This window comes from Rhinopithecus roxellana, chromosome 15 (assembly GCF_007565055.1).
Source record: "Rhinopithecus roxellana isolate Shanxi Qingling chromosome 15, ASM756505v1, whole genome shotgun sequence".
NCBI classification, from domain to species: Eukaryota; Metazoa; Chordata; class Mammalia; order Primates; family Cercopithecidae; genus Rhinopithecus; species Rhinopithecus roxellana.
In genome coordinates this window covers 58,920,122-58,947,920 of record NC_044563.1, presented here as the reverse complement: position 1 = coordinate 58,947,920, position 27,799 = coordinate 58,920,122, and the positions used below count along the sequence as shown (strand labels likewise).

Sequence of the window (27,799 nt, the reverse complement as noted above, 5' to 3'; positions counted from 1 at the left end):
TCACAGGCCGGCACTGTGCTGGGAGGCTCACCCCTGAACCTACCTTTGTGGACATGCCAAGAGAGGGCAGGAGGGGGAGCTCTGCCTTGCTGTGTGACTCAGGCAAGCCCTGACCCTCTCTGGGTCCAGTGCCCTCTCTACTGGGATATTGGGATTGGGGATTGGTTGAGGGATGTGCTCCCTCTCTGGACCACAGAGGAAGCAAAGAGCTTCCCCAGGGCTAGGAGTGGGGTACCAGCTCAGGATGCTCCCTGTCAAAGCCCTGGTGGCCCTGAGTTGCTGCCTGTGCCCAGGGAGTCTCAGCCTTGGCACTGGCCTGCTGCTGAGATCCACCAAGGCAGGGTCTGGCACAGAGTGGGGGCTTGGGGCCTGGGGAAGGGTCTCCTCCAGGCTAGGTGGCCGGGAGAGGGTGATCTGGCAAATCCAGATGGGGCCTGTCCACCTGTCTGAGGCTGCAGCCCCCTAGCTCTCTGCCACTTACCTTCCTTCATGTTTCTCTACCGCCGCTCTTATCACTATCTGGCCTGCTATATTTTTACTCATTAACCAAAAGAAACTAATCTCCCCTGCTAGACTACAGGTGTCTCAAGGGTGGGACTTTGTTTTTTGACCTCAAGTGCCTTGAACACTACCTGAACAGAGTAGATGCCCAATAAGTACCTATAACAAAGAAAAGGAGGTAGAGGAAGCGGGAGAATGAGTCATCTTACAGACAGGGAGGGCCCACCATTGGCCCAGGTAGAGCCGCCCTGGCTGCCTTCTCTTCATAAAGCTCAAGCTCAAGGATGGATTGGCGCTGGGGAGGGGAGGGTCGCCTGGGGTCAGCCTTTCCCCCAGGATCACCCTCCATCATCGGTGCCATCCTCATCCCTGGGTGGAAGTTGTCTGGGCCCACAGGGTTGGAGCCACAGATAACACAGCCATTAATCTTGGGGTCTCAGCCTCTCTTAATGGACCTTCCAGGCACTGCTGAGAAAACCAGGTTAATGGTTTCCTGCGGCAGCAATGAGCAGAAGCAGGGCCATCTCCAGACTCCAGAGAAGCCAGGAGAGGGCTGGGGTGAGAATGGAGAGGAGGAGAAAAAACAGCCACCCAATGCGTGCCTTCCCTGTGCCAGGCCCTTGTCCTGAAATGTTATCTCACTCCATCCTCCCAACAGTCACTTGGGCTAAATTGGTGATGCTGCTTGTTTGGGTGAGCAAACAGAGGGTGAAGAAAGTGACTTGCGGGCAGCTGGGTAGAGGATGAGTCAGCATTGGTGTAAAGGACTTGAGCTTCAGGGTTCTCAGGATTCGAGTCCTGGCCCTGCTGCTTGCCAGCTCTGTGCTGTGGCAAGTTACTTCCTCTCCCCAAGTCTCTCGGTTTCCTCATCTGCTGCCTCTCCAGACTTCTGCCAGACATTGCACGCGACAGTTTCAGGCATAGAACTGACTGGTAGCAGGGGCTGCTCCACGAGTGGGTATTTGCTCCAGCACTTCACGGACTGCAAGCGGGGCACTCGCTAACTCCTGGGTGAGTTTTCTGGGTCCATGCCTGGAAGGGCTTACGCCCCTCAGCTCCCCTAGCATCTTCCTGAGTACATGCAGTCCACTTGCAGCCACCGAGGTTCATCACAGGCAAGAGCAGCATTGGGGCAGACACTGGGGTCCTCCTCCTTCCTCTGCCTGACTATGCCTGGAGCCTGCAGACTGCATAGCACGGAGGGCTGAGGCACGCAGGATGGGGTCAGCGGGGGCGGGGAGGAGATGGACACATTGGTGCTGGGCTGTGCCTTGCTGAAGAAGTGGAATAGCTCAGGCAGGACTCAGAGCCACAAAGGTCTGGGTATGAGTCCAAATGGCTGGCAAGGACACTTTTCCTCTCTGGGCCTCAATTTCTTCCTCTCTAAAATGGGGGCAACAGTGGTCTCTCGCTGCTATGTGAACACTGCTAAGTGTAGTATGCTGGAGAGCAGCCCTCACAGAGGAGGCTGGGCCCTGCCCCCAGAACTCCCCAGGAACTTTGGTTGAGGGAGTGAGTAGGAAGGATTAGTGACCGAATAATTGTCCACAGAGGAGACCCTTGGGAAGCCTCTCACCTCTGCCATTCCAGCTAAATCTTAAGACAGCCTGGAGCTGGGCCCACGAGAGTGGTTTGGAAAAAAAAAAAAGAATGAGTCCCTGAGTCCAGGTGTGACCTGTTAAGGGTGAAAGGACCTATCTGGGAGAGCTGGGTTAAAACTTTTCCGGAGTTTCTATTGCCATTCAGCTCTGCTGACACCCACACAGAGAAAACAGGCAGCCCAGCCCATGCGTTCAGTCCCAACTCTTGAAGATATTTGGGACTCTCTTCTCTTGCCAGCTCTAGAATGGGTCAGATTCAGGGAACCTCTCCACCCCTCAGTATCAATGAGATGAAAAATAAGAAGGCCCTTTGCAAACATAAAGTGTTGTGCCCCAGAAGGTGCAACTGTGTGTGTGCCAAGCCCCTGGGTGTGTATGCGAGAGTGAGAACGTCCAGCTTCCAGTGTATGTGTGTGTGTGTATGACTGGCTGGGTGGGGGGGACTCTTCTAAAACTCTTACAACCTTTTTTTGCATTTCCTCCCTGTTTGTCAGTTTATCAGAAAGGGAGGGGGCCATGGTCCGGAAACCTGGCAATTGTTTCTGAGCCTGCCGACTCTTCTCTCCTGCCCTTGTCTTATCCTGTGGCTGTCTCTGGAGGCCCGACTACCAGTAGCTCCCAGCATGGCCTGTTCTGCCAGAAGCTTGCCTGGTTTCTCTGTACAGCCCACTTGCCACCTGTTTTTCCATCAGTGGCTATGCACTGGCTGTTTTCACACCACTGTCCCACTGACCCTTTTTATTTTGGAATTTTTATTTTTTTAAAGATAGGGTTTTGCTCTGTCACCCAGGTTGGAGTACAGTGGCACCGTCATTGCTTTCTGTAACCTTGAACTCCTCGGCTTAAGCAATCCTCCTGCCTCAACCTAAAAGTTGCTGGGACGACAGGCATGTGTCACAATGCTCAGTTAATTTTTTAAAATATTTTGTAGAGATGAGATTTTGCTGTGTTGCCCAGGCTGGTCTCAAACTGCTCGCCTCAAGTGCCACTGACTCTTTATAACATCCCAATGCCCTCCAGAAATGGTATTTATTGTTCCCATTTTACAGGCAAGGAAATGGAGGCTTATTGAAGGGAAATGGCTCTCCCAGAGTTATCCAGCCAACTAGCAGCAGCGCTAGGGTTTCAATTCTTACCTAACTCCGAAAACTTTATTAACTGTTGTGGCTTACCTAGTAGGTGTGTGTTGGCTGTTTGGCTGAATGAATAAGTAAATGAAATAACAGATGAATAAATCATTCCATCAAAATTGAGCTGAAAGAGAAAGTTAGGTAATAACAACAAGATCTGTCATTGAGCAACTACAATGTGTCAAGTGTTTTACACAAAAATGAAATCATCAGGAGGCTGAGGCAGGAGAATCACTTGAAGCCGGGAGGTGGAGGTTGCAGCGAGCTGAGATCGTGCCACTGTACTCCAGCCTGGGCGACAAGACCAAGACTCTGTCTCCAAAAAAAAAAAAAAAAAAAAAAAAATGAAAGAAAGAAAATAAAAGAAAAAGAAAGCAATCAGGATTATTATTATTCCTATTTTACAGCAGAGGAAGCTGAGGCTCAGAGAAATTAAAGGATCCTATCCAATGTGGGAGCTGGGACTGTAATTTGTCAGTGTCCACACCCAGAGCCCTGAACCTAGCTTTCCTGGTTCCTTAGCGTTAGAGTGAGTCGGCAGAGCCTGGCAACAGGTGCCCATTACAGCACTCCCGGGGCCCGTCGAGACTCTCAGGAAGCTGGGTGCAACAGCCCACCCTGCCCCCTCCTGCCTTGGGACCATTTCCCCATTTGTCTCTGAAATGGGTTTCTATTTCAGGCTGGGGTGGGGATCTGGCAGCCCAGGCTCTGACTCTCCCTCTCTGACTGTTGGCTTGTCTAGTTAGGGCCAATGCCCGGGCATGGGGTGATATCTTGCTGCTTCCCCTGTCCCAGGGCTGGCTCTGTCATTAATAGTTCCATGAGAGGGCAGGGTCTGCACAAGATGCAGTCATTGGTCTATAGAGATGGTGTAGGCTCGGTCAGTGGCTTCTGTGCCCAACTCTGTGTGGATGCCAGGGACCAAGGGGCTAGTGGGTCCAACTCGCTCCTTAGGAACTCAGGGGCTGGGCTGGGTACTGAGCTCCAGGAAGATGAACTCTGCAGTAGCTGAGACAGAGCCTGGCATCCTGACTCCCAGGGCAGTTCTGGTTTTGCTTGCCTGGGACGGAGTTGGGGCTGTCCTATGGTACCAGGAGGCAGATCTCAACTCAGAGTGAGGGATAACCTTGTTTCTGTCATACCAGAGGGATAGGAACCAGCCTTTCAAATCAGCCCACAGTTCCTGAGTGTCCTGTCCCTTCTATTGAGGGACAGAGGCACGAGGGGACAGATCTGCACAGGAGAAGGAGAGCCCATTGTCTGAGGGGGGAAGAAATTGCCTCAGGCAGCGGCTAATCTGATGGTTGAGGCAAGAGACAGACTTGGAAGTGCCAGAACCTATCCTGCAGATTCACCAGTACTTGACAGCATGGTGCAGTCTCATTCCTCATGCCTTCGCATTGCGGCCCACCATGCTCCTGAGGAGCACACACCTCCATAGCATGGAGGGGAAACAGAGGCACAGAGAGGCTAATGTTTGGCACAGAAATGCCTCTGTTGTAAAAAGTTGCTGTAGTAAAGCAGATGATAGATTAAAAGCTAAACAGTCCCCAGCCTAGGTCTCCTCCCAGGCAGTAAATCTCCCCTTCTGACTCTTGGATTCATTGGTGAGATTCATGGAGGACTTGTTTTGTGCCAGGCCCACTCAGGGGGTTTGTCATAGATTTATCTTATAATAACAGCAACACCAAGACGGGTTAATACTATAACTCACATAGAATAAGTGAGGAAACTGAGACTCAGAGAGTTAAATAACTTGCTCGAGGTCACATAACTAGTAGATGCAAAGGGGTTCAAACCTGGGACTATCTGTCCCTGAAACTCATGACTCTCCCACTCCATGGGGTACTTGTTCCACAAGATGTCAGGCTTCAGAGCATATAATGAAATGGTAAAATATGAATGACAACATAAGAAAAGGTACAATTAGGGAAATGCAAATCAAGACCACAATATAATACCACTTTACACCCACTAAAATGGCTACAGAATTATCCATAATAGCCAAAAAGTGGGAATAACCCAGAATGCCAGCATGGATGAACAGATAAACAATTATGTGGTCTATCCATACAATGGAATATTATTCAGCCATAAAAATGAAGTGGTTTTTTTTGTTGTTGTTGTTGTTTTTTTTTGAGACGGAGTCTCGCTCTGTTGCCCAGGCTGGAGTGCAGTGGCCAGATCTCAGCTCACTGCAAGCTCCGCCTCCCGGGTTTAGGCCATTCTCCTGCCTCAGCCTCCCAAGTAGCTGGGACTACAGGCGCCCGCCACCTCACCCAGCTAGTTTTTTGTATTTTTTTAGTAGAGACGGGGTTTCACCGTGTTAGCCAGGATGGTCTCGATCTCCTGACCTCGTGATCTGCCCGTCTCGGCCTCCCAAAGTGCTGGGATTACAGGCTTGAGCCACCGCGCCTGGCCAGAAGTTTTTATTTATACTACAACATGGATGAACCTTGAAGACACACTAAGCAAAAGTCAGACACCAAATGGTGAACATTGTATGATTCAATTTACATAAAATGTCCAGAACAGGCAAATTCATAAATATAGAAAGGAGATTCATAGTTTCCAGGGCCATGGGGAAAAAAGGAATGGGGAGTAACTGTTATTGGGTACAGGATTTCTTTCTATGGTTATTAAAATATTCTGAAATTAGATAGTGATGATGGTTGCACAATCTTGTGAATATGCTAAAAACCTCTGAATTGTCCACTTTGAAAGGCTGAATTTTATGGTATGTGAATTACATCTTAATTGTTTTAAATCCAGGAGCAGGAATATAGAAATTACATAGAAGGTTGAGATGAATGTTGGTCCTCAGGTAGGTGAACAGGGAAACTTCACTGTGAGTGTCCTGGCAGCTGGAGTGAAAAGGGAGAAGCAGCCTTCAAAAGGAGGAAACCAGCTCTTCAGGGGTTTAGGTCTAGGGCAAGATTCCTATAAACCCAAGTTGGCCCACTGCATCATAATGTCAGAAATACAGAATTGTTTTCGAGACACAGTTTCACTCTGTCACCCAGGCTGGAGTACAGTGGCACAATCTCAGCTCACTGCAACCTCTGCCTCCCAGGTTCAAGCGATTCTCCTGCCTCAGCCTCCCAAGTAGCTGGGATTACAGACATGCACCACCACACCTGGCTAATTTTTGTATTTTTGGTAGAGACAGGGTTTCACCATGTTGGCCAGGCCAGTCTCAAACTCCTGACCTCAAGTGATCCGCCCACCTCGGCCTCCCAAAGTGCTGGGATTACAGGCATGAGCCAGAAATACAGATTTTTTTTTTCTCCCACCTGATATTTCGATGCAAAAAGTATGAAGAAAGTGGGAAGGGCCTGTGATTTGACCACACTTCCAAGCCAATGAGTTGGCCTGCTATAGTTTCATAGATGCTGGCAGAAGACACAAGACTTCTGGTTAAAGATAAAGAACTTTCTTCCTCACAACAACAGAAGTAGCCCAAATATCAGCATTTGCACTTGTTCCCCAATTCCTGCAGGACAATGCAAAGGGGTCCAGGTAATACCTGCACATGCAATGGCTTGCATGACAAGGTAAGGAACGTGGAGCTTAGGCAATCCGCGTCTTTCACAAGGGGCAGTAAGCCTGCCCACCAGACAGTCAATAAACCTGGTTTTGGCTCCAGAAGGGGATACTATTTTTATCTTTATCTTCCAAGGCTGTCTGCTCTACAAATATCCTTGAAAAGATCCTCTGGAACAAAGGTAGTCTGTCTCTGCTCACAAAACATGTAGAAATCTGATTGGCCCTGGGAGAATTGTCTCCCAGTACAGTAGATGTGCTGGCCAAGTTTTGTTTGTTTGTTTATTGTTATTTTGTTTGTCTTTTATTATGATAAAATATACATAACAAAATTTATGATTTTAATCCTTTTTGACTGTACAATTAATTCACTGGTATTAAGTATACGCACAATGTTGGGCAACCATCACATCATCACCATCCATCTCCAGGACTATTTATTTATTTATTTATTTATTTGAGATGGAGTCTTGTTCAGTCACCCAAGCTGGAGTGCAGTGGCGCAATCTTGGCTCACTGCAACCTCTGCCTCCCAGGTTCAAGTGATTCTTCTGCCTCAGCTGGGATTATAGGCACACACCACCATGGCCAACTAGTTTTTGTATTTTTAGTAGAGACGGAGTTTCACCATGTTGGTCAGGCTGGTCTCAAACTTCTGACCTCATGTAATCTGCCCGCCTGCCTCAGCCTCCCAAAGTGCTGGGATTACAGACATGAGCCACTGTGCCCAGCCCTCCAGGACTTTTTAAAGTTATCCACTGAAACTCTATGCCCATTAAATAATCACTCCCCATTCTCCCACCCTCTCAAACCCTGGCAACCCCCACTCTACTTTCTGTCTCAATGAATTTGACTCTTCTAGGTACCTTATATAAGTGGAATCATACAGTATTTGTCCCTTTTTGACTGACTGACTGTTCTTGGAATAAAGTTTTCAAGTTTCATCCATGTTGTAGTATGTATCAGAATTTCATTTTTTAAGGCTGAATAATAATCTATTGTGTATATATATATATATATATATATATATATCAGATTTTATTTATCTATTCATCCATCTACAGATGTTTAGCTTGTTTCTACCTTTGGGCTATTGTGAATAATGCTGCTATGAACATTTATATATAAACTTCTGTTTGAGTCCTTGCCTTCAATTCTTTTGGTTGGAATTCTAGGAGTAGAACTGCTGGATTATATGGTAATTTTATGCTTATTTTTTGATAAACAGCCAAAATATTTTTCACAGAGGCCACATCATTTTACATTCCACCAGTAATGCAAAGGTTTCCAGTTTCTCCACATCCTCACCAACACTTCTTATTTCCTAGGTTGGTCTTTTTTTTTTTTTTATTTAGTAACAGCCATCCTAATGGGTGTGAAGTCGTATCTCGTGGTTTTAATTTGCATTCCCTATTGATTAGTAATGTTGAGCATCTTTTCATGTGCTTATTGGCCATTAGTATATCTTCTTTGGAAAAACATCTAAGTCCTTTGCTGATTTTTGAATTGGGTTGTTTCTTTTGTTGTTTAGTTTGTAGGAGTTCTTCATACTTTCTAGATATTAATACCTTATCAGACATATAGTTTGCAAATATTTGCTCCTATTCTGTGGGTTGCCTTCCAACTCTGTTGATAATGTCTTTTGATGTACAATAGTTTTAAATTTTGATAAATTTCAACTTACTTAATTTGCTGTTATTGTTCTTGCCTGTGCTTTTGGTGTCTGGGTGGTCAGGGTTATTTTGGTTGCAAGAGACAAATGCAACTAGCTTGGGCAAGAAAAGGTGTATCAGTTTATATAAATAAAAAGTCCAAGGTAGACCTAGATCTGACATGGCTAGATCCAGCACTTACAAGGATGCCATGAACAGCTCTCTCCTGACTTTCCACCAGGTTCCTACATTCTCACTCAAGTTCTTTCCAGAAGCACCAGGCTTTCATGGTCCGCACAGCTAATAATCCAGGAGAAAAAGAGTGAGAACCTTTCATGCTGATTCCACAAAAATTCCTGGGGCAAACTCTAATTGGTTGCCCCTGAACCAATCACTGGCAAAGGGTCTGGATGGATCCTGGGTCTGGTTACCACCTTGAATGAAGAAAATCTCCACTGAATGGGGTGAGAGGCTCCCAATAGGAAGAGATGCTGGACAGGCAAACATTCCTCCCCAGAAAGAGTCCAGGAATCTGATGGGCAGCCAGGGTTGGGAAGTTCTGCTTAGAAGGGTATCCCTTACCTTAGGCTTCCTGTTAGGGCCCTGGAAGAAGTAGAGGGAATCCTTCTATTTGATCCCTGAAGATTTCCTAGAGGACGCAGCATTTATGAGGCCCTGTGACTGATGGAAGGGTGAGGCCAGGGCAGTCTTGGCCCCAGGCAGGTTGGGTCAGAGCAGTAGAGGGGCTGGATTTCCCTGCCACCTGAAATCCTTCCTAGCCCAGCCCTGCTCTATTGTAGGAGCTAAGAATATGCATTCTAGAACCAGGCTGCCTCGGTTCAGAATAGCCCAGGAGTCATTCTTTCTCCCAGTGCTACCTTGAGCTAAACTTTGTGCCTCAGTTTCCCCACCAGAAGTATAAAATGAAGATCATAACCAGTCCCACCTTGCGGGGTCCTTATGAGGACTAAATGAGGCAATGCACATCTGGCACGCACTAAGTCTTCAACAATCGTATTTTCATCATTATTAGTTTGGGCCTCTTTTCAAGCACATGCAGAGCAGCTCCAGCTCTGTTCACCATCCTTCAACAGGCCTCTCACGGACTCTGCCTTTTACCTCCACATACACTTGACCATTTCACTGTCACCTCCTCACCAAGCTTTCTCTCCTGTGGAACCATCCCTCCCTGCCTGTGTTCTGGCAGGACTCTGGGGCACTGACTCTGGGGCTTCGGGTTATGGATCATCAGGTAGATGTCCCTTGTCCCCACTGAGCGCCTGTGGGCAGGACCTGGGCGTCCCCTGTCCCTGAGTTTACAATGGGAGTTGACCAGCCACAGATGTGGGGAGACAGAAATCCAGTGGTGGAAACAGCACTGACGAGGGGGAAAAGAAGAGCAGGAACTGAAAGTAAATCAGAGCTCAGCAGATCGCGTGCAAGGGGCAGGAGTGGGAGTTGAGAGTGGAGAGGTCAACAGGAACTGGATTTGCCTTTATCCTCAGGCACTGGGAAGATATAGAGAGGGTGTAGAAAGAGAAACAGTGAAGTCAGACTTTTGCTGAGCAAGGGTCCATCTGGCCACAGAAAGGGGCTGGACTGGCCCTGGAGATGGAAAACCAGAAAGCATGAGGAGGCTGTGGTCTAGGTCGGAGGAGGGGCCATGGGGTAAGAGAAGAGGAGTCTGACATGTGAAAATGGAGCACAAACAGGGCTTGGTGATTGACATAAAGTGGGACTTCAGTTTTTTCACCAGAGAAATTGCAAGTCCTGCCCTGCTGGCCTCTCCAGGTGGATTAGAGGACAGCAGGCACTTGGTACTGACTACTCTAAATGGCTGGTAACTGTGTCTGCTATATCAGCTCATCCGCTCCCTCAGCCCATCCTCATGCCCTAGTACAGTCCAGGTCAAGCATAGACCGGACACTCAAGGTGCCAGGTCAAGTCTGTAAACTCCAAGAACCAGAGTCGGGCTTCACCACCCAAGCCCACCCTGGAAAAGCCAGTGGGGCACAGACTAGCTGAGCTGTGCTGAGGACATCTGGCTCCCTTGGGCAGGGTGGGGCCCAGGCTCTTCCATCCAAGAAGGGACCAGCCCACATCCACAGTGATCTGGACGAGATGGCACACGGTTCCTTCCTGTTCTATCCTGCTCAGCCATGGCTTACAGACACAGGCTAGGATGGAAAGGAAGTGACTCCTGGAAATGGTGCTGGGCACGAGGGCCAGGCAGAAGCCAGACAGTGGTGCCATTAGAGCTCCACCCCTCACCAGCTGAGTGTCCTCGGGAACTGTGAATCCAGCTGCCCAGGGGCAAGGTCAGCCCTCGGGGCCAGGTATTCTGTCTCCTGCAGCTGACATCGCATGTCCAGATGGTTGTGCTATCCCAGGAACCGAATGTCTCTCCTCTCTTGGTCTCAGTTTCCTTCACCGCAAAATGGGTGCAAAGGAGAGGAGAGAACTCTGGAAGCTCTAAGGGCTCCCCTCCCCAGTCTGTCTGATGGAGGAGGGCCTGCATAGGTCTGGCAGTTGGAGCAAGTCATCCTTTTACTCCTCCAAGTCTCCCGCTATCAAAGCCATGCCTTTGCTGCCCCTGGAGAGGAGAGCCAGGCTGGAGCAGCAGGCTTGGTGACAGGACACAGAGATAGGTGGCTCCCCACAAGCTCCATGCAGGGCTACAGCATCCTCTTGCCTGCTCTGGATCTCAGTTTTCCACCTGTGACCTGAGGACTGGTGTGGGACATCTGTCTTTCCAGTACTCTGGCTGTAAGGATTTGTTAGGGGGCAGGGAAGACTGCTGTGAGCCTATCATTTGAGATCCTTGACGTGAGTCTACCACAGGCTGGTCCCTGGAGCTCCCCATTCTATGGCCACAATCCCTTTTTAGGCTCTATTTTCTCTGAATCCAACCACAACCAATTCATCATCCAACTAGCAGCCCGAGGGACCTTCTAAGTCTCAAATTTGATCATGCCTCTGCCCTGCTTTAGAAAGGGGTCTCCCAATGAGGACTTTCTTCAGCTGGCACCCTCAATGCAGAGGCCACATGTGTAGCCTGTCATTTTGAGACCTGTTGGGCCTGGACCTAATGACCCCATGGTCTTACCTCCTGCAGGGCCCCTCAGCACTTGCAAACACAAACACGTGCAGGTACTCTGAGGTCCCACATCTCCAGCAGGTCTCTCTGCCTAGAGCACCTGCCTTTTCCTTTCCACACTGCACCAAAGAATTATCTCCTCCAGGAAGCCTTCCTTGATACCACAGACAGGGTTGGAGACCTCCTTTGTCTTCCCAGAGACCCATGGGTGTACATATTCATCTGTCTTTTCCACTAACAGGGGCTCCTCAAAGGACAGAGCCCAGAAAAGTGCCTGCACATTGTGAGACTCCTTGTAAATGCATGGCGAATGAGTGAATGAATGGAGGGAGGGAGGGAGAAAGGAAGGGAGCAAGGCTTGCAAGGGAGGTCATTTCTCATGAGTTTGGCTGATCTATGATAAAATTATGGGCGATAATAGAAGCCCCACTGAGCAAATACTTACTGTGCACTAGATATTAGGCTAGTGATCTAGATCCACTATTTCATTTGAGCCCCCAGTGATGCTGTGACTGTTGACAGTATTTAAAATTAAGGACTCTGAGGCTCAGAGAGGTAAAATCACAGCTCATAAGCTGTGGAGTCAGGACGGGAACCCCCACATCTGTTGAGTGCCAAGCTTTGCAGAGGGAACAGTGATGGGTGACAGAGGGGTACAAATGCTGGGATTGAGCATTTGGATCTAATTCCATGGTCTGGGGCTTGAAGAACTCTGGGTTTTCTGGGGAACTCTGAGGACATACCTGTTGCAGGAGGGAATCCTCACATTTTGTGTCCCCAGGGGCAGTGCCAGGGAGTAATCTGGAGAGCCGTGTACCCCCACCCTCACCTGCTCCATAAGCAACGACCCCTCCTATTCTGTGACAGAAACCATTGATGTTTTCTCAAACCAGTGTCATGAGCCATGCAAACGTATCATCCCAACCAGTCACCTCCCTAATCCCCTGCTAAACAGATGTCCTGGAGGTGCCCCTGCCAGCCCTGATCCCTGCCCACCTTCCAGGCAGAGTCCAGGCCCTTTCCTGGAAGCCAGAGAGGTGGCTCTCCTCCCCAAACCCTGCACCAGCCCTGAGTGGTGCTCAGGGATGTCAAGCCCAGTCACCCTCAGTGGCCTGTTTTCTCCCCAAGGCCTGTGTTGTCAAGATCACTTTGGAGATTTCCTTGTGGATGGAGCTCAGGCAGTCGATGGCTCCTTGGTTCCATCTTGCCAGCCTCACCCAGAAGACAGAGTACCCACTGCTCTTCCCGGAGCTGGGCCCAAAGGCTCCTTGCTCTACCCTGGGCCTGACTGTAAGGGGGTGAGAAATGGGTACAGGGAGGAAGTAGAGGCAGGGCTTGTGGGTGACTCTTCCAGAAGCTTGATTGTGCAGGAAGGAAGAGGAACAGACGGAGAGGCACAAGAGGTCAAGGAAGACATTTTGCTCAGATGAGAGAGAGAGACTGGGGAGTGGAGAGTGTTTGGGCTGAGGGAAAGGAACGAGCAGAGGCAGCACAGGGAGGGTGCTGAAGAGGGGGCAGGAGGCGGTACCTGGGGTCCCGCGGGGCTGTGGAGGGGTGAGGAGAGAAGGTGCAGACATGGGGTTTATTTGGGCAGTGGAAAACTGAAGGCAGCCCCTCTGAAAGCCTGTCTGCTCTGAAGGAGGAGTTGAGGGCTGGTAGGGTTGAGGGTATGGGACTGACAAGAAAGATGGGGCCAAGGCTTAGAAGAGAGAGGAGAGAGGATGCCCTAGGACAGACAGAAGTTTGGGGACCCAGCCAAGTGGGGCAGTGACAGGGTCTGCAGGGCCTTAGGCACTCAACTGAATCATGTCCTCCAGCTCTACTCAGCCCCACAGTGCAGGATGGAGCAGTCTGGTGGCACCATGAATGAAGGACATGAATTGATTGGTTGTGTTCATGGGAATCCTGGGTCCTGGGAGGGAGGCCTAGGCTGGCAAGGGAAGGGAAAGAAGCCAGAAAGATTGTGGGCCGGGGGCCCAGTGCAGAGGGAGTGATCCTGTGCAGGGAGGTGAGAGTGCCAGAGAAAACCTCAGACCGGGCAGGAGGGAGATGCAGGCTGCCCAGCCCTGCCAGGCCAAGTCCTATTCACCCCTCTCAGCTGGGACTGTTCACAGCCCAAATCTCACACACACAGCCAGGCAGAAGCAGCCCCAGGGCTGGCTTAAAGGCCTTTGGTGCTCACATTTAATCTCTATCTGCTCCCAATCCCCAATAAACACATACTCTTAAGTACGAACTACAGCTTGCTATATGAACAGCCTCAAGCAAAGTCCCCCGTGCAGCCAGTCCTCTCTGTGTAGACATAATTGAACCACCTCTGGAATTTATTTGTTCATTCACTCAATAAATATTTATTGAGCACCTACTATATGCCAGACACTGTCCTAAGTACATGCAGCAGTGAAAAAAACATGAAAACCCCTGCCCTGGTGGAGTTTATGTTCCAGTCAGGAGAGAGAGACAATGACCAATAAATAAGTAGAACAGAGTATTAATATATTTTAAATGCTAAGGAGAAAAATATAGCAGAGAAGGGGCATGGGAATCACACGTGTGCATGTGCTGGGTAGGAGATTATAATTTTAGCTTAGAGTTGTAGGAGAAGGTCCCATGGAGAAGGTGTCATTTAAGTGACCACCTGAGGGGGTCTGTCCTGCATCCTTTTTTGATACAGGGGCTTGCTCTGTAGTCCAGGCTGGAATGCAGTGGTGTGATCATAGCTCACTGCAGCCTCGACCTCCCAGGCTCAAGCGATTTTCCCACCTCAGCCTCCCAAGTAGCTGGGGTTACAGGCACACACCAACACACCCAGTTAATTTTTAAACACTTTTTGGTAGAGACAGGCTTTCTCTATGTTGCCCAGCCTGGTCTCGAACTTCTGGGCTCAAGTGATCCTCCCGCCTTGGCCTCCCAAAGTGCTTAGATTCCAGGTGTGAACCACCGCACCAAGCCTGTCCTGTGTTCTTCATGCACACTCCACCGCGGGAGCCACCTGTCGCCTGCTGACCTCCTACATTGCACTTTGAATGAGGTAGTTGCCCCTGACTTTGACCTCTTCCTCCCAGGCCACCCCTCAGACACCCACAAAGCCCTCTTCTTCCCACACTGGACTGGCCAGAAATGGGCCAGTTTGAGGGTGAAGATTTGGGGTTTGGCAGCAGGCAGTTCAGCTGATTGGAAGATCACTGATGGATTGGTGGCCCTGGCAAGTAACTAAGCTGTTGGGGGCCTTAGTTTCCTCCTCCCAAAAGAAGAGACCATGCCCCCTTTACAGGCCCCAGGCAGGCAATGAAACAGGACAGAGGGTAGCAAAGGATTTTGTCTTCAGGTTTGAAAACAGTCACAGACCACAGCCTCATCCTTGAGGATCCACCACTAGGTCTCCTGGGGCCTGGACATGTGCCTGAAATTGCCTGGTGAGAATGAAGACCAATAGATGGATGGTCTTGGGACAATCTCTGCAGGGTGTCCTGGGGCAGCCAAGCTCTATGGCCCCAGGGGCAAGCTGGACCGGTGTGGGAGAGCAGTCACTAGGGACAGATCTCGGGGCTTGGTGTGACAAAGCATATCTCCCAGTGGGCTTTCTCAAGGTGGAATGCAGTGGCCTAGGAGAGGAGTGAGCTCCCTGTAATGGGAAGTATGCAGGCAGGGGCCAAATAAGCCCAATCAGGAAGGCTTCAGAGAGCCCCCTTCTCTGAGGGGATGGTGGGGAGACCTCTGGGTCGGGTGACCTTAAGGCCTCCCTAGCCTTGACTGTTTGGAACTCAGAGGCCTGTCATTGACCCCTGGGTCCAGCTGGATGTCTTATCTCTGCCAGGTGGGCTGAGGCCCTAGGAAGAGCTAGGGACGATCAGAGCAGGAATCAAGGCAAGGGCTGCCTTTCACGGGAGGGGAGGAGTTCCCTGAGGCTCCCCCTCCACACCCAAACCTTACCTGTACGAGTTGTGGACAAAACTGCCTACCTTCGGGCCTCAGGGTCTGCCTGGGAAATGGGCAGTATCATAACCCACAATAACCACTTGGCAGGGTTGGCGGCCTGCCTTTCCTGAGGTGGGGACTGGGGGACCCAAGCAGTCTCAGAGGTGCTACTCCTGAACCCATTACCTTCATTCTGCTTGACAAATCTCCACATCAGCCAAGACAAATATTAAAAAAAAAAAAAAAAAAGGAACCAGGCAGCACCAAGGACAGAGCCCTGGGGCTCATCTTTATAGACTGGATCCAATCATCCAACATTTCCCAGTGCCTCTTGGGAGCCAAAGCCTGTACTCGTCTCTGAGGCCCCAGAGGCAAAGCAGACCTTGTCCCCAGTTCCTAGCACAGTTAGAGAAGGAAAGGGAGGGAGTCTGACACTGCCCCTTTGGCTGGTCTTCTCTGCCCTGACCCCTGACCTCCATTTCTTTGTCCTTTCTTAGGCCACTCTTCCTGAGAAACAGGGTGTCATGGTGGGTTTATAGTGCACTTTGGGCAAGTTCCTAACCTCTCTGGCCTCAGTTTTCCCGTAGGGAAATGTCACCTCTCTTCCTGGGCACAAGGTGCAGATCTACAGGCAGGACTCCTAGTTTCATGTGACAGAATCCTAGGTTAAATGGATTAAGGCAAAACGGGAGTTTATCAGCTCATGACACCAAAGGTAAAACCTCAGGCACAGCTGAAACCAGGCACTCAATGCTGTTCTCAGGAAACGATGCATCCCCGTCTATCATCTCTGCCATTCCTTGGCTTTCTATGTGGACAGTCTTCTCCCTGGTGGCAATATCTCCATCACCCAGGACAGTGCCTGGAACTTAGTTCACTTGGCTCCAGCAGCTCCTGCCTCGCTTTCTACTAGCTTTGCAAATGCTGTGGAAGACCTGTCTCCTTCCCGATGCTCCAGTAAAAGCACCAGAATTGACTCTGAGGCATGCAGTGAAGATCACTCCTCCACCCAAGCCAGTTACAGGCCTGAGGGGCCCACTCTTCTCTAATTGGCAGGCTTCAATCACAGACCCATCACTCCCAGATCCCCAAGACTCTAGATGGGAGAAGGGGGATCCCCCAAAGGAAAATCAGAGGGCAGGGTCATCATGATAAGAGGGGATCTGGGAACTGAGTGTGAAGAAGCTACAGAGGGGCTGAACAATGACTGCTAGGCTAGCCAGGCAGCTGGACCTGGGCCATCTGTTCCCCCACAGACTGAAGCCTGGTTATCTGGGAGGATGGGCAGATCCTTAAGGCACTAACTGAGGCCATCAGCCAACTGTGTTACTTGCAGCTAAGCAGCAGGTTCCTTCTTGAAGGGAGAACCAAGTAGCCTCTCCCACAAGGAGACAAACAAATGGGACAGCCTGGTGGTCCAAGCAAGGCACCGAGAGCCTCTCCCACTATCTCCAGGGGAGAGTTTTTTAGGAGGCCCTGGGGATCTCCTGGAGCACTGGGTGGAAGGTGCGGTGGCCCTATAAGCGTGGACTTATAAGGGCTGGGCACCACAGGCCGTCCCTCTGCTCACTGGGAGCTGCCCTGTCACAGCTGCTCCCTGGGCCTCTGTGCTATCCACAGTTCCTCAGTCTCAGGGCTGCCCTTGACCTCTCAGCCTTGTGCCCACTGGGGCCGCGTGGTCTCTAACCCTCTTCATTCACATTCCCAAGAAAGAACCTGTTGCTGACTTTGTGGTGCCTCAGTCACCTCATTTGTAAAGTGGAAACAGTAGTTTTGAAGAGTGAATGAGACAACGCACATTAAGCATTTTGCACAATGCTTGGTTTATCATCAGTGCTCAATTAATACACGTGTCCAGGTTGTGGTGGGGCTTCTGGGTGCACTCTTGGGCAGCTGGGGCCCCTCATACATAGTGGGGTCTTGGGAGATGTAAGTTCCATCTTTGCTAAGCTTGAAGAGGCTGGAGAGAAACCAAAGGAAGCAGCCCCAACCCCCAAATTCCCCAAAGCTGCAGCTTCCTCTTCTTTTCACTAAAAATGGCTGTTTCAGTTTTAGATTTAATTCCTGTTGAGCCGGAGGTGAGAAGGGGAAATGGGAAAGGAGAAGAGAAATCAGAGCCCCTGCCTTCCATGTTCCCTTCTGCCAGGTTTGTCATTCTGTAGCCAGCCAGATGCCACAGGTAGGACCAGAACTCCTCCAGGTGAGAGGACTCTGCTTCCGGCCCTCTGTCTTCTGGGTGCCAGGGAGGCACTTACATTAGGAACCTGGCCTCAAGCTGGCCTCAGGTGGGCTCCAGGGCAACCCTGCCTCAGGCTAGAGGCTGTCCAGAGTCAGGATTGTGTTGATGACTGGGGCACAGAGGATATAGTGACTCTGTATGGTAGGTAGGCACCATAAGTAGCCCTGTTTACCCAGGCTCAGAGAGGGTAGGTGGCTTACCCTAGGTCACACAGCAAGTTGGTGGTCGATCCCAGCCTGTCTGACTCCTTAGGGGAAGGAAGCTAACTCTTGACCCTTGGCATCCTGTGCCCTTGCCGCTAACTCACTGGTCAGGGGCCCAGCAAGGGGATTTCCAGGCCTTTATTTCCCAGCAGGCAGGCAGGCCAAGGTTAGGAAGCCTCTTCCACATCCAGCTTGGTCTGAGCTGGTTCCTGCCTCAGCTGGCTGGCAGACAGTGACTCAGGCTTCCAGCTCCTGCCTTTGGCCAACAGATCCCCTCATCCCCGCTAGATATGAAGGCCTCAGGGGATGGGGGAGGCTCTGGGGTCATGTAAAGTTTATCCTGAGACCATAGGATCTAAGCAGCCTGAAGGGCTGGGCCCCTTGTCATTTCTTCCTGTGTCCATAGTGAATTGCTCCTGCTCTAGAACTGACCCCATGGGTGTTGCCTCAACTGGAAAAAGGAAACTGGAAGAGGCTGTCCCTGCTGTGAGGTGAGGGGCTGCCATATTTTGCCAAAGGTGTACCTGGGGTGGAGATGGGTGGTGGATGCCTGGGGCCAGGGCCTCTACCTCAGACAGATAGGGCTTGCTGCTGACCCTGTTGTCCCTGCTATGTCCCCAGTGGCTCCTGTGACCACACTGACCAGGGTGAGGACCTGAGAATGAGAGCTTGAGCTCATCTGGGGAGGGTGAGTGGAAGGAAGGTTGGGGAGTGGGTCAAGAGGAAATGAGACTGGAAACCCAGTCAGGAGGCTGCTCAGTGCCAGCCCCGAGGGGAGGCCTCCCGCTGTGGGCAGACCAGCCTTGCCCTCACCCCTCACTGGCTGTGTGACAGAGCAGGGCTGGCTGTCCGCTGGTGCCATCTCATGGCTACAGAGTCTCAACGCAGGGAAGACCCAACTCCCCTGGGAATCCCCTGGTTTGAGCATCTAAGCTCCAACTTTGGGGGAACAATGAAGAAGGGGGCCTTAGAGTCAAGAAGAACGTGCTGAAATGCCACCTGGCTGGGATAGCTTGGAAAACTCACTGGCCCTTCCTAAGTCTTAGTTTCTTCATATGTAAAGGGGAGGGAATAATCCACCCCCCAACAAATTGCCCAGGACTGCAGATAAAACATCTGGCACAGAATAGGCATTTAAGAAACAACACTGGCCATACACAGTGGCTCACGCCTGTAATCCCAGCACTTTGGGAGGCCGAGGCAGGTGGATTACCTGAGGTCGGAAGTTCAAGACCAGCCTAACCAACATGGAGAAACCCCATCTCTACTAAAAGTACAAAATTAGCCTGGTATGGTGGCACATGGCTGTACATCCCAGCTACTTGGGAGGCTGAGGCAGAAGAATCGCTTGAACCTGGGAGGTGGAGGTTGCGGTGAGCCAAGATCGTGCCATTTTACTCCAACCTGGGCAACAAGAGTGAAACTCCATCTTAAAAAAAAAGAAAAGAAAAGAAAAAAAGAAGAAAGAAAGAGAGAGAGAGAGAAAAGAAAGAAAGAAAGAAAGAAAGGAAGGAAGGAAGGAAGGAAGGAAGGAAGGAAGGAAGGAAGAAGAAAGAAAGAAAGAAAGAAAGAAAGAAAGAAAGAAAGAAAGAAAGAAAGAAAGAAAGAAAGAAAGAAAGAAAGAAAAGAAAGAAAGAGGGAGAGAGACTGGCCGTGGCTGGGCATAGTGGTGCATGCCTGTAATCCCAATACTTTGGGAGGTCAAGGAGGGAGGATCTCTGCCAGAAGAAGGCTGCACCTTGGAGGTTTTGTGATGGGCCAGCTCCTCTCAGGCCTCCCATCTGAAGCCCCCTCTTTGCAGAGCTCATCCATTGCTCTGGCTTTTATATTTATTAATTTCTCACAGAGGTTAAGCTCATTCCCCACTTCTGTGCCTTTGCCCACAGTGGACCTCCTGCCTGTGATGCCCTCTTCAGCCTTGTTGTGAGTCCAGGTCCCTCTGGTCCTTCAGTGCCCAGCAGTGGACATGCTTTCTCCATGAGCTTTACAGGTTACTCCCTCCCAGGTGCACCCATGACCCCTCAGACTTGAGTGCTCCCTCTCAGGCCCCGCCCCCTCCTCTAGGCCTAGCCAGGTCCATGGGCAAAGCTAAGGCCCGGTGAGAGTAGGGCAGTTCCTTGGGTCCGATTCAGTCATCCTTAAATTCTTTGAAGTCCCAAGCCCTAGGATGCTGTAGTTCCAAGGTCCTGAGAGCCCTCAAACCTAGACTTTGTTAGGAAGGCAAAGAACTAAAAGGCCAGTGGGTAATGGGTACTCAGTGGTTGTTGAGGTGCCAGGCCAGGCCTCTCGTATGCCCTTAAACCCCTGAGAAGAGGGTGGGGAAGGGGCAGCTGGCCTTAGTTTCTTTCTCCATCTGTCAAGTGGGACCCCATGAGCCTTTTCTTCCCCTCTGAGGTTAGTCCAAGTGCCCTTATCTGAGCAGAGCGGTGGGATTAGGGGTCTCCAGATCCGCACATCTGGGCGGATAAGACATGATAGGGACAGCTTTGTGTTTCCCATCCATCCAGGTTGCAGGGACTGAGACCACTTAGGCTTCTTACCCAAGCCCTGCCCTGCCCTGCCTTGGGGCCAACACCTCCCAGAAGCCCTCAGATCTGTTCCCATTCCTGGGACAGTGACCCATCCTGCTGGGAGTGGCTGTGGGAGGTTGTCCCAGGGACCCAGCAAAGGACTGGCTGCTGAGCTGAAGGCCGCCTTGCTCTCCTGGGCCACAGCACAGGTCAAATCCGACCAGGAGGTCCACACTCAGCTGGCAGAAGTGACCTCTTAGCACAGGCCTGAGCAAGCAGTAGGTGCTTGATCTGTGCACAACTGACCAAGTGTTTATCAGAAGTTCAAACCTGATTTTTCTCAGTGTGATCCAAACTTTGCGTTCCCACTCTATTCCTCAATCCCCTTGCCTGTAAAAATGGCTTTAGGGTGAGATCGGTGCCTTTAAGGGCACCTTCAGCTCTGATGCTCTAGGCTCTAAGAGTCTCCTCTGTACCTCCCAGGGTAGAAGATGAGCCACCCTGAGTGGCACTTCATCCTCCCAGCACACTGGTGGTCAGTATGACTGTATTCTACCCAGGAGGCTCAGAGAAGGGAAGGGGCTTATCTAGTCAGTGATTGGGGGCAAAGGTGGAGTAAGAACCTGGGCCTCAAACTCCCAAGGCAACATTCTTTCCCCACACAATCCTCCCCTGCCACCCGCCTTGCTACCTCAGCTGCTCCAAATCAAAGCCCACCTCCTCCAGGTCACCCTCTTGGATTGTTGCTTCCCACTCTGGATCTGGCCTCCCCGGGACAATGAGGAGCCACATCTCCTGCTCTGGTCTCCTAACATCTCTGAGGCCAGTTTGGTGGTGAGGAGGGGACGGGGAGGATGTGGCACAGGCAACTGGGTCCTCAGGGGCATCACATCTATCTCCACAGCCCATGTCCATCACTCCTTATGCGCTCTGCACCTGCTGTGTGGAAGAAGCAGTCACTGTGAAATGGGGGAACGTAGGAGGATCTGGTGACATATAGTAGGTACTCGATAAATGTGTGTGGAGAAAAGGAGAAGAGGGAAAGAGGGAGGGAGAAAGGGGCTGAGTAAGTATGTACATAAGTGGATTGCCACATGGAGGGATGGGTAGATGGACATGTTGGTGAGTGAGCTATTGAATGAGGGAAGGAAGGCTAGATGGGGGAGTGAATGGCTGGGAGGAGGGATGGACTCCCCGTGGCTCTGAGTGTTATAGCTAAAGGAGGAGCCACGAGCTCTCTAATCACTGCCCTACCCATTTGACAGTTGCGAAGACTGAGAGACGGCTGAGCAGAAAGAAAATTGCTGGTTCTATGGGGCTGACAGCCTCTGGTTCTCCCCTACCCCTCCTCCTCTGCCCCCACCCCCCTCTTTCCCCTGCTGGGGTAGAGGAGCGTTCCAGGAAGGACGCCTTTTTTCCACCGCCTTGCTCCTCTAAGCCCAGTTTCCGCCAGGCGCTAGGCGTGGTGTTGGGGATGGCAGGGAGCCGGTGGCCCCCACAGAGACTCTTTTAGTCAGAGACAGTCCTGCCAGGAAACAGAGGAAGCTGAAGCTGCTCACCCTGTCAGATGAGTTGCAGCCTAGCTGAGAGCGGGAGAGTGGGGAGCCTCAGGTCTGGCTTCCCTTTGCCCCAACACACTGGACCACCAGCGTGCTGCAGGGACAGGAGGCTGCCTGTGAGTGTCAGTGCATCTTGGGGCCATGGGCCAGTGCAGGGGTTGTGGGGGATGAGGGGCAGGTAGACGCAAGGAACTGTGACTTTGGGCAGGAAGGCTGGGTTCAGCATTGACTTAAAGGAGGCCCACAGAGTTAGGAGGCCCAGAGGAAGGGATTCCACCCAGCTGGGGGGATTAAAAAAAAGAATGAAGCAAGGTGAGATCTGGAGCTAGATAGATACTTAGGGTTTTGATGAATGGAGATTAGTTGAATGGCACTTTGTGTGAAGGGAATAGTGGAGATGGGGAGGCTGCAGAGGGAGTCTGGCTCTCTGGCTGCCACTGGCTGTGTGGGAGTCTCCACGTCTTGGGAATGTGTGACGAAAGAGGAAGAGGCAAGAGCAGAGTGGCCCTGGTGTACTTCAGATAGGGCTGGAGGGCTTGGCAGGGGTCTTGAATGTCAGGAAAAGGGTTTGGGCCTTTCCCCCAAAGGGCAGAGGAATGGAGAGAAGGATGTAGTCAGAGCCACTTGTTAGCAAGCCCCCCGCACCATGGGCAGAGTCCAGCTCAGGAAGAGGCTGGGGTCTGGTCTGGTCCAGGACTTGGACCCAAGAGCTAGTGACAGATGTCAGCGCCAAGGTCAGCTGCTGCCTGGAGGTGGGAGCCAAGAGCACCCTCCTTGAGGCCAGCCCCTGCCACGAACTGGGAGAACAGCTCAGCTCTCCTAGGTCCTCAGAAAATAGACAAGGGAGCCGGGGTGATGGTCAGGCCTGTCTTTCCTGACACAGCCCTGAAGGTTTTCCCAGAGAGCTGTGCACTGGATCCCCTCCTGCAGCCCCCTGCCTCCTTCCAAGAGGGAGGGGAGGGGGTCCCAGGAGGATCAGTCTCACCAGGGTGTGCAAGTGGCAGACTGTAGTCCCCAGTTATCTGAGACAGAGGGCTGTCCCTGGGGGTGGGATCTGAGGGTGAAGGCCTTCCAAAGGAAGGTTGAGGGATGCAGCACCCCTCTAGCATGTTCTCCTCCTCACCACAACCCTCTTCCCTTGCAGACTGGTCTCCTTAGACCCTGTGTGAGGAGAGGGGTCAGGGAGGGGCAGAGGCTGCATCTCAAAGGCCAGCCCCACGGAACCAGCAATTTTCTTTCTCCTCAGATTTCTTTGTCAGACCCTGTGTGAGAGGAGATCAGTCTGCAAGAACAGAGGGTTATGGTGAGGAGGGGAACATGGTAGAGGGGTGCTGTGTCCCTCAACCTTCCTCCTCACCCGGAGTGTCCTCCCACCCTTCTCCACCCATGGAAATCCTAGTCAACCACCCAGGCCTTGCTCTGTCTTTCATTCTGCTCTGAAAAGTCTCTTCCATCAGGTGGTTCACACTGGTCTCCTCCATCAGACTAGAATATCTGTATCTGTATCCCCATATATCCATGTCCACCTATACACTATGCCCTCATGTATCTAGCTGGTAGAGAGGACTCAGTGAATCCCTGTCATGTGAAAACAAGAGAATGAACGTGTGAATGAGAATGGCCCGAACCAATGAATGAAGAGATGCATGGACGTTCTCTGCCTGTGCTAATCCTGGCTTCATGGCTATGCTGTGGGGGGCTGCTATGTTTCTTCCTCTGGTCTCCTCGTTGTGCCTGCCTTGTCCTAGCTGGGCACCCAGCACTCCTAGCATATGGTCTAAAGCCCCACAAAGAATCTTTGGTAACTGAGGGTGACATGGGATGTGGGCTGCAGACAGAGAATCCAACACTATCATTTTGCCCAGAACTGGGGTAAAATAGCTTCACCAAAATGAAATTGTAAGTTGGGAAGAATGTATTTTTCTCTAATATAACTTTTTAAAATCCCATAACCTTACTTAGTAGGTATATTTAGAACAGAAAACACTTGGCCCCATGCCAGGCACTGATCTTCACAACAATCTTATAAGGCAAGTACTATCTCATCTCATTTTACAGATGGGGAATCTGGAGGACAGAGGTTAACTAGTATGCCCAAGACCACATAACTCATCCGTGGCATAGCTGGGACTTGAACCTAAGCATCTGGACCAGAGTCCATATACTTTGCCTGAACCCTTTACCACCCACTGAGTGTATTTGCAGAACTTCATATTTTTTCTGGGCCTCAATTTTTCCCGTCTGTAAAATGGGAAAAGAGGAGGATTAGATTCATTATCTCAAAGGCCCATTGGATTTTAGTTGTAAATTTTCTCTAGACACCAGTAATATGGCAATGTCAGTTTAGAGGTGAGCGTCTAGCAGTCAGACTTACCCCATCAAGGAACCCCTTAGGGTATTTGTGCTGCTGGCTCTCCCAAAACCCAGCCCGAAAGAATGAGAGGAGGGACAAGATGTAGAATGCAATGGCATAGCATTTATTGAGCACTACTGAATGTCATCACCACACATTTCACTGATGAGGACGCTGGCCACGTCACTTATGAGGACACTGTGACATGACCTGTTTCACACAGCACGGAAGTGGGGGAGCAACATTTAAATCCAGGCCTGCCTAGCTCTGAAGTTGGTCATGTAACCTCTACATCCCATGTCTGTGGGCTACACTAAGCTGCCTTTTCTGGATTGGGCAGTTGGGTTCTGGTTCTGACTCTGCTCTGACTTACGAAGGAAGAAGGAGCAGTCCCTGCCCCTCACTGTGCCTGGATTTCCATCTCTGTAAAGTAAACAGATGACTTGGTCCCTCACCCATCTGCCTTCAGGGATGCTGTTTTCACTCTGGGCACTAGCAGGCGCTGTGTTGTCAGAGGCTCTACCAAACCTGCCTTTGTAGCCTCAAGTGGAACGAGGCCTTGGGGAACTGGGTATCACCTCCTTCCCCTATTTTACAGATAACAAGACCTCTGCCAGAAGAACCATGGCTTTGAAAGGTGGAGTTCAGGCTGAGGAGATGGGTGCGGTCCTCAGTGAGCCCCTGGTGTGTGGACCCTTCATATTGGTTAACTAAGAGTTATCAGGGCCCTTTCTGCCCCAGACCCTGGACTAAGACCAGAGAGACACCGGACCTGGCCCCTCTCCTCAGGCGGGTCCCAGTCTGTGAGAGACATGCGGATCCACCATGACCAGAGTCTCCACACCCCAGGGAGTCCCTGGCAGCCCTGCACAGTATGATTTAGTGCTTCTAACCTCTTGACATCCCTGAGAGGCAGGCACCACATTCCCCCTTTTCTCAGGTGAAATGAAATCAAGGTCACATAGCAAATACATAACAGAGTTAGGATTCAAACCCAAGTCCATCAGTCTCCACTAACAGAGAAAGAAACATATGATCAGGGCTTTGAAGAATGAATAGAAGTTCACTAGGAAGGCCGAAGGGGAAAAAAAAAAAAAAATATATATATATATATATATATATATATATATACACACACACACACACACACACACACACACACACACACACAAAATGAATCAGATTGCTCCCAAGCGTGAGCTTTATTGTATCACAAGTTTTCTTGAAGTGAGGGCTCTGTGGGGCTTCATGGGGTGGTTAGAGTAGCAGAGTTGACAAAGTTGGTGCCCTCACTGTTCAGACAGGGAGATCAGGGCCCAAGGAGGGGCAGGGCCTGCTGGGTGGTGAGTGAGCATGTCACTGACAGGCTGCGTATTGCTTTCCCAGCCTCCCTGAACATAGGAAACTCACCTGAGCAGCCATGGAGTGGGACAATGGCACAGGACAGGCTCTGGGCTTGCCACCCACCACCTGTGTCTACCGCGAGAACTTCAAGCGACTGCTGCTGCCACCTGTGTATTCGGCAGTGCTGGCGGCTGGCCTGCCGCTGAACGTCTGTGTCATTACCCAGATCTGCACATCCCGCCGGGCCCTGACTCGCACGGCTGTGTATACCCTAAACCTCGCCCTGGCCGACCTACTGTATGCCTGCTCCCTGCCCCTGCTCATCTACAACTATGCCCAAGGTGACCACTGGCCCTTTGGCGACTTCGCCTGCCGCCTGGTCCGCTTCCTCTTCTACGCCAACCTGCATGGCAGCATCCTCTTCCTCACCTGCATCAGTTTCCAGCGCTACCTGGGCATCTGCCACCCACTGGCCCCCTGGCACAAACGTGGGGGCCGCCGGGCCGCCTGGCTAGTGTGTGTAGCCGTGTGGCTGGCTGTGACAACCCAGTCCCTGCCCACAGCCGTCTTCGCTGCCACAGGCATCCAGCGTAACCGCACCGTCTGCTATGACCTCAGCCCGCCTGCCCTGGCCACCCGCTATATGCCCTATGGCATGGCTCTCACTGTCATCGGCTTCCTGCTGCCCTTTGCTGCCCTGCTGGCCTGCTACTGTCTCCTGGCCCGCCGCTTGTGCCGCCAGGATGGCCCAGCTGAGCCTGTGGCCCAGGAGCGGCGTGGCAAGGCAGCCCGCATGGCGGTGGTGGTGGCCGCTGCCTTTGCCATCAGCTTCCTGCCTTTCCACATCACCAAGACAGCCTACCTGGCAGTGCGCTCGACGCCAGGCGTCCCCTGCCCTGTGTTGGAGGCCTTTGCGGCAGCCTACAAAGGCACGCGGCCGTTCGCCAGCGCCAACAGCGTGCTGGACCCCATCCTCTTCTACTTCACCCAGAAGAAGTTCCGCCGACGACCACATGAGCTCCTACAGAAACTCACAGCCAAATGGCAGAGGCAGGGTCGCTAAGTCCTCCAGGGCTTGGGCAGCCTTCATGTTTGCCATTGTGTCCAGGGCACCAGGAGCCCCACCAACCCCAAACCAGGCAGAGAATTAGAGCTCAGCTCAGCTGGGCATGGAGTAAGGTCCCTCACAGGACCCAGAAGCTCACCAAAAACTATTTCTTCAGCCCCTTCTCTGGTCCAGGCCCTGTGGGCATGGAGATGGACAGACTTGGGCCTGGCGTTTGAGAGGTCCTAGTCAGCCATGGAGACCTGGGGAAACCACATTAAGGTGCTCACAAAAATACAGTGTGATGTGTACTGTCATCAAGGGGTATGTTCCATGCTTTGAGTCACCAATGAAGCGGGTGAGGGAAGATGAGAGGGGGAAGTGAGAGCTTCTGGGAAGGGGCATTTGAGCTGGGTTTTGAGGGATGACTATGAGCTCTCTGGAGAGGAGTGATATTCCATTTATTTAGCAAGCCTTTACTGACACCTTGTGCTCAGGCCTGGGTTGGTTCTGGGGCCCTAGAAGAACCAGTCCTAGCCCTGGTCCATACAGGTTCCCAACTGCTGGAAGTACAGACTGGCACAGCAACATTAGGGTTGTGACAGAGGGAAGCATGGCTGCAGGGAGGGGGTACACAGAGGGTGTCCATGACCCAGTCCAAGGAGTCAGGAAAGAGCTCTCTGAGGAGGGAGCATCTGAGCCAGATGTCAAGGGCTGCGTGGAAACTTGGCAAGCAGAAGTGGGGAACACTTTAGTGCAACTCAGGTACATATCCAGCTGGACCAGCCTTGTGCTGGGATCTGCCCTGGGCAGACAGGCACGGGGCCGGAGCAGAGGACACATGGCCTTGCATGTGTGAAAGCCGAGAAAATGGGAGCTGTGCCTCAGCCAGCCTCCAGACAAGGGCAAGAGTTGGCCAGATGCTCCAGGCAGTGGGAGGCCAATGGAGGGAGTAATCAGGGGAAGTTTCTTAGAAGAGGCAGGGGGCCAAGTGCAGTGGCTCATGCCTGTAATGTAAGCAATTTGCGAGGCCAAGGAAGGAGGAATGCTTGAGCCCTGGAGTTTGAGACCAGCCTGGGCAACATAGTAAGACCCTGTTTCTAC

At 51.4% G+C, this 27,799-nt stretch overlaps 1 protein-coding gene across 4 annotated transcripts; it reads left to right on the top strand.

Annotated features, from left to right (window-relative positions):
• Positions 1 to 1,188: 1,188 nt before the first annotated feature.
• On the top strand, positions 1,189 to 27,799 carry P2RY6 (pyrimidinergic receptor P2Y6). 4 transcript variants are annotated; one of them, XM_010366850.2, is made up of 3 exons: positions 1,189 to 1,512; positions 24,905 to 24,990; positions 25,693 to 27,012. In XM_010366850.2, exon 3 carries the CDS (start codon positions 25,727 to 25,729, stop codon positions 26,711 to 26,713), a length of 987 nt encoding a protein of 328 aa, XP_010365152.1. In that variant the 5' UTR covers positions 1,189 to 1,512; positions 24,905 to 24,990; positions 25,693 to 25,726; the 3' UTR covers positions 26,714 to 27,012. The 4 variants fall into 4 exon arrangements, with proteins under 4 accessions (XP_010365152.1, XP_010365156.1, XP_030774892.1 ...); XM_010366854.2 differs by lacking the exon at positions 24,905 to 24,990 and having other exon boundaries at positions 1,249 to 1,512; positions 25,693 to 27,799; XM_030919032.1 differs by lacking the exons at positions 1,189 to 1,512; positions 24,905 to 24,990 and adding an exon at positions 21,280 to 21,397.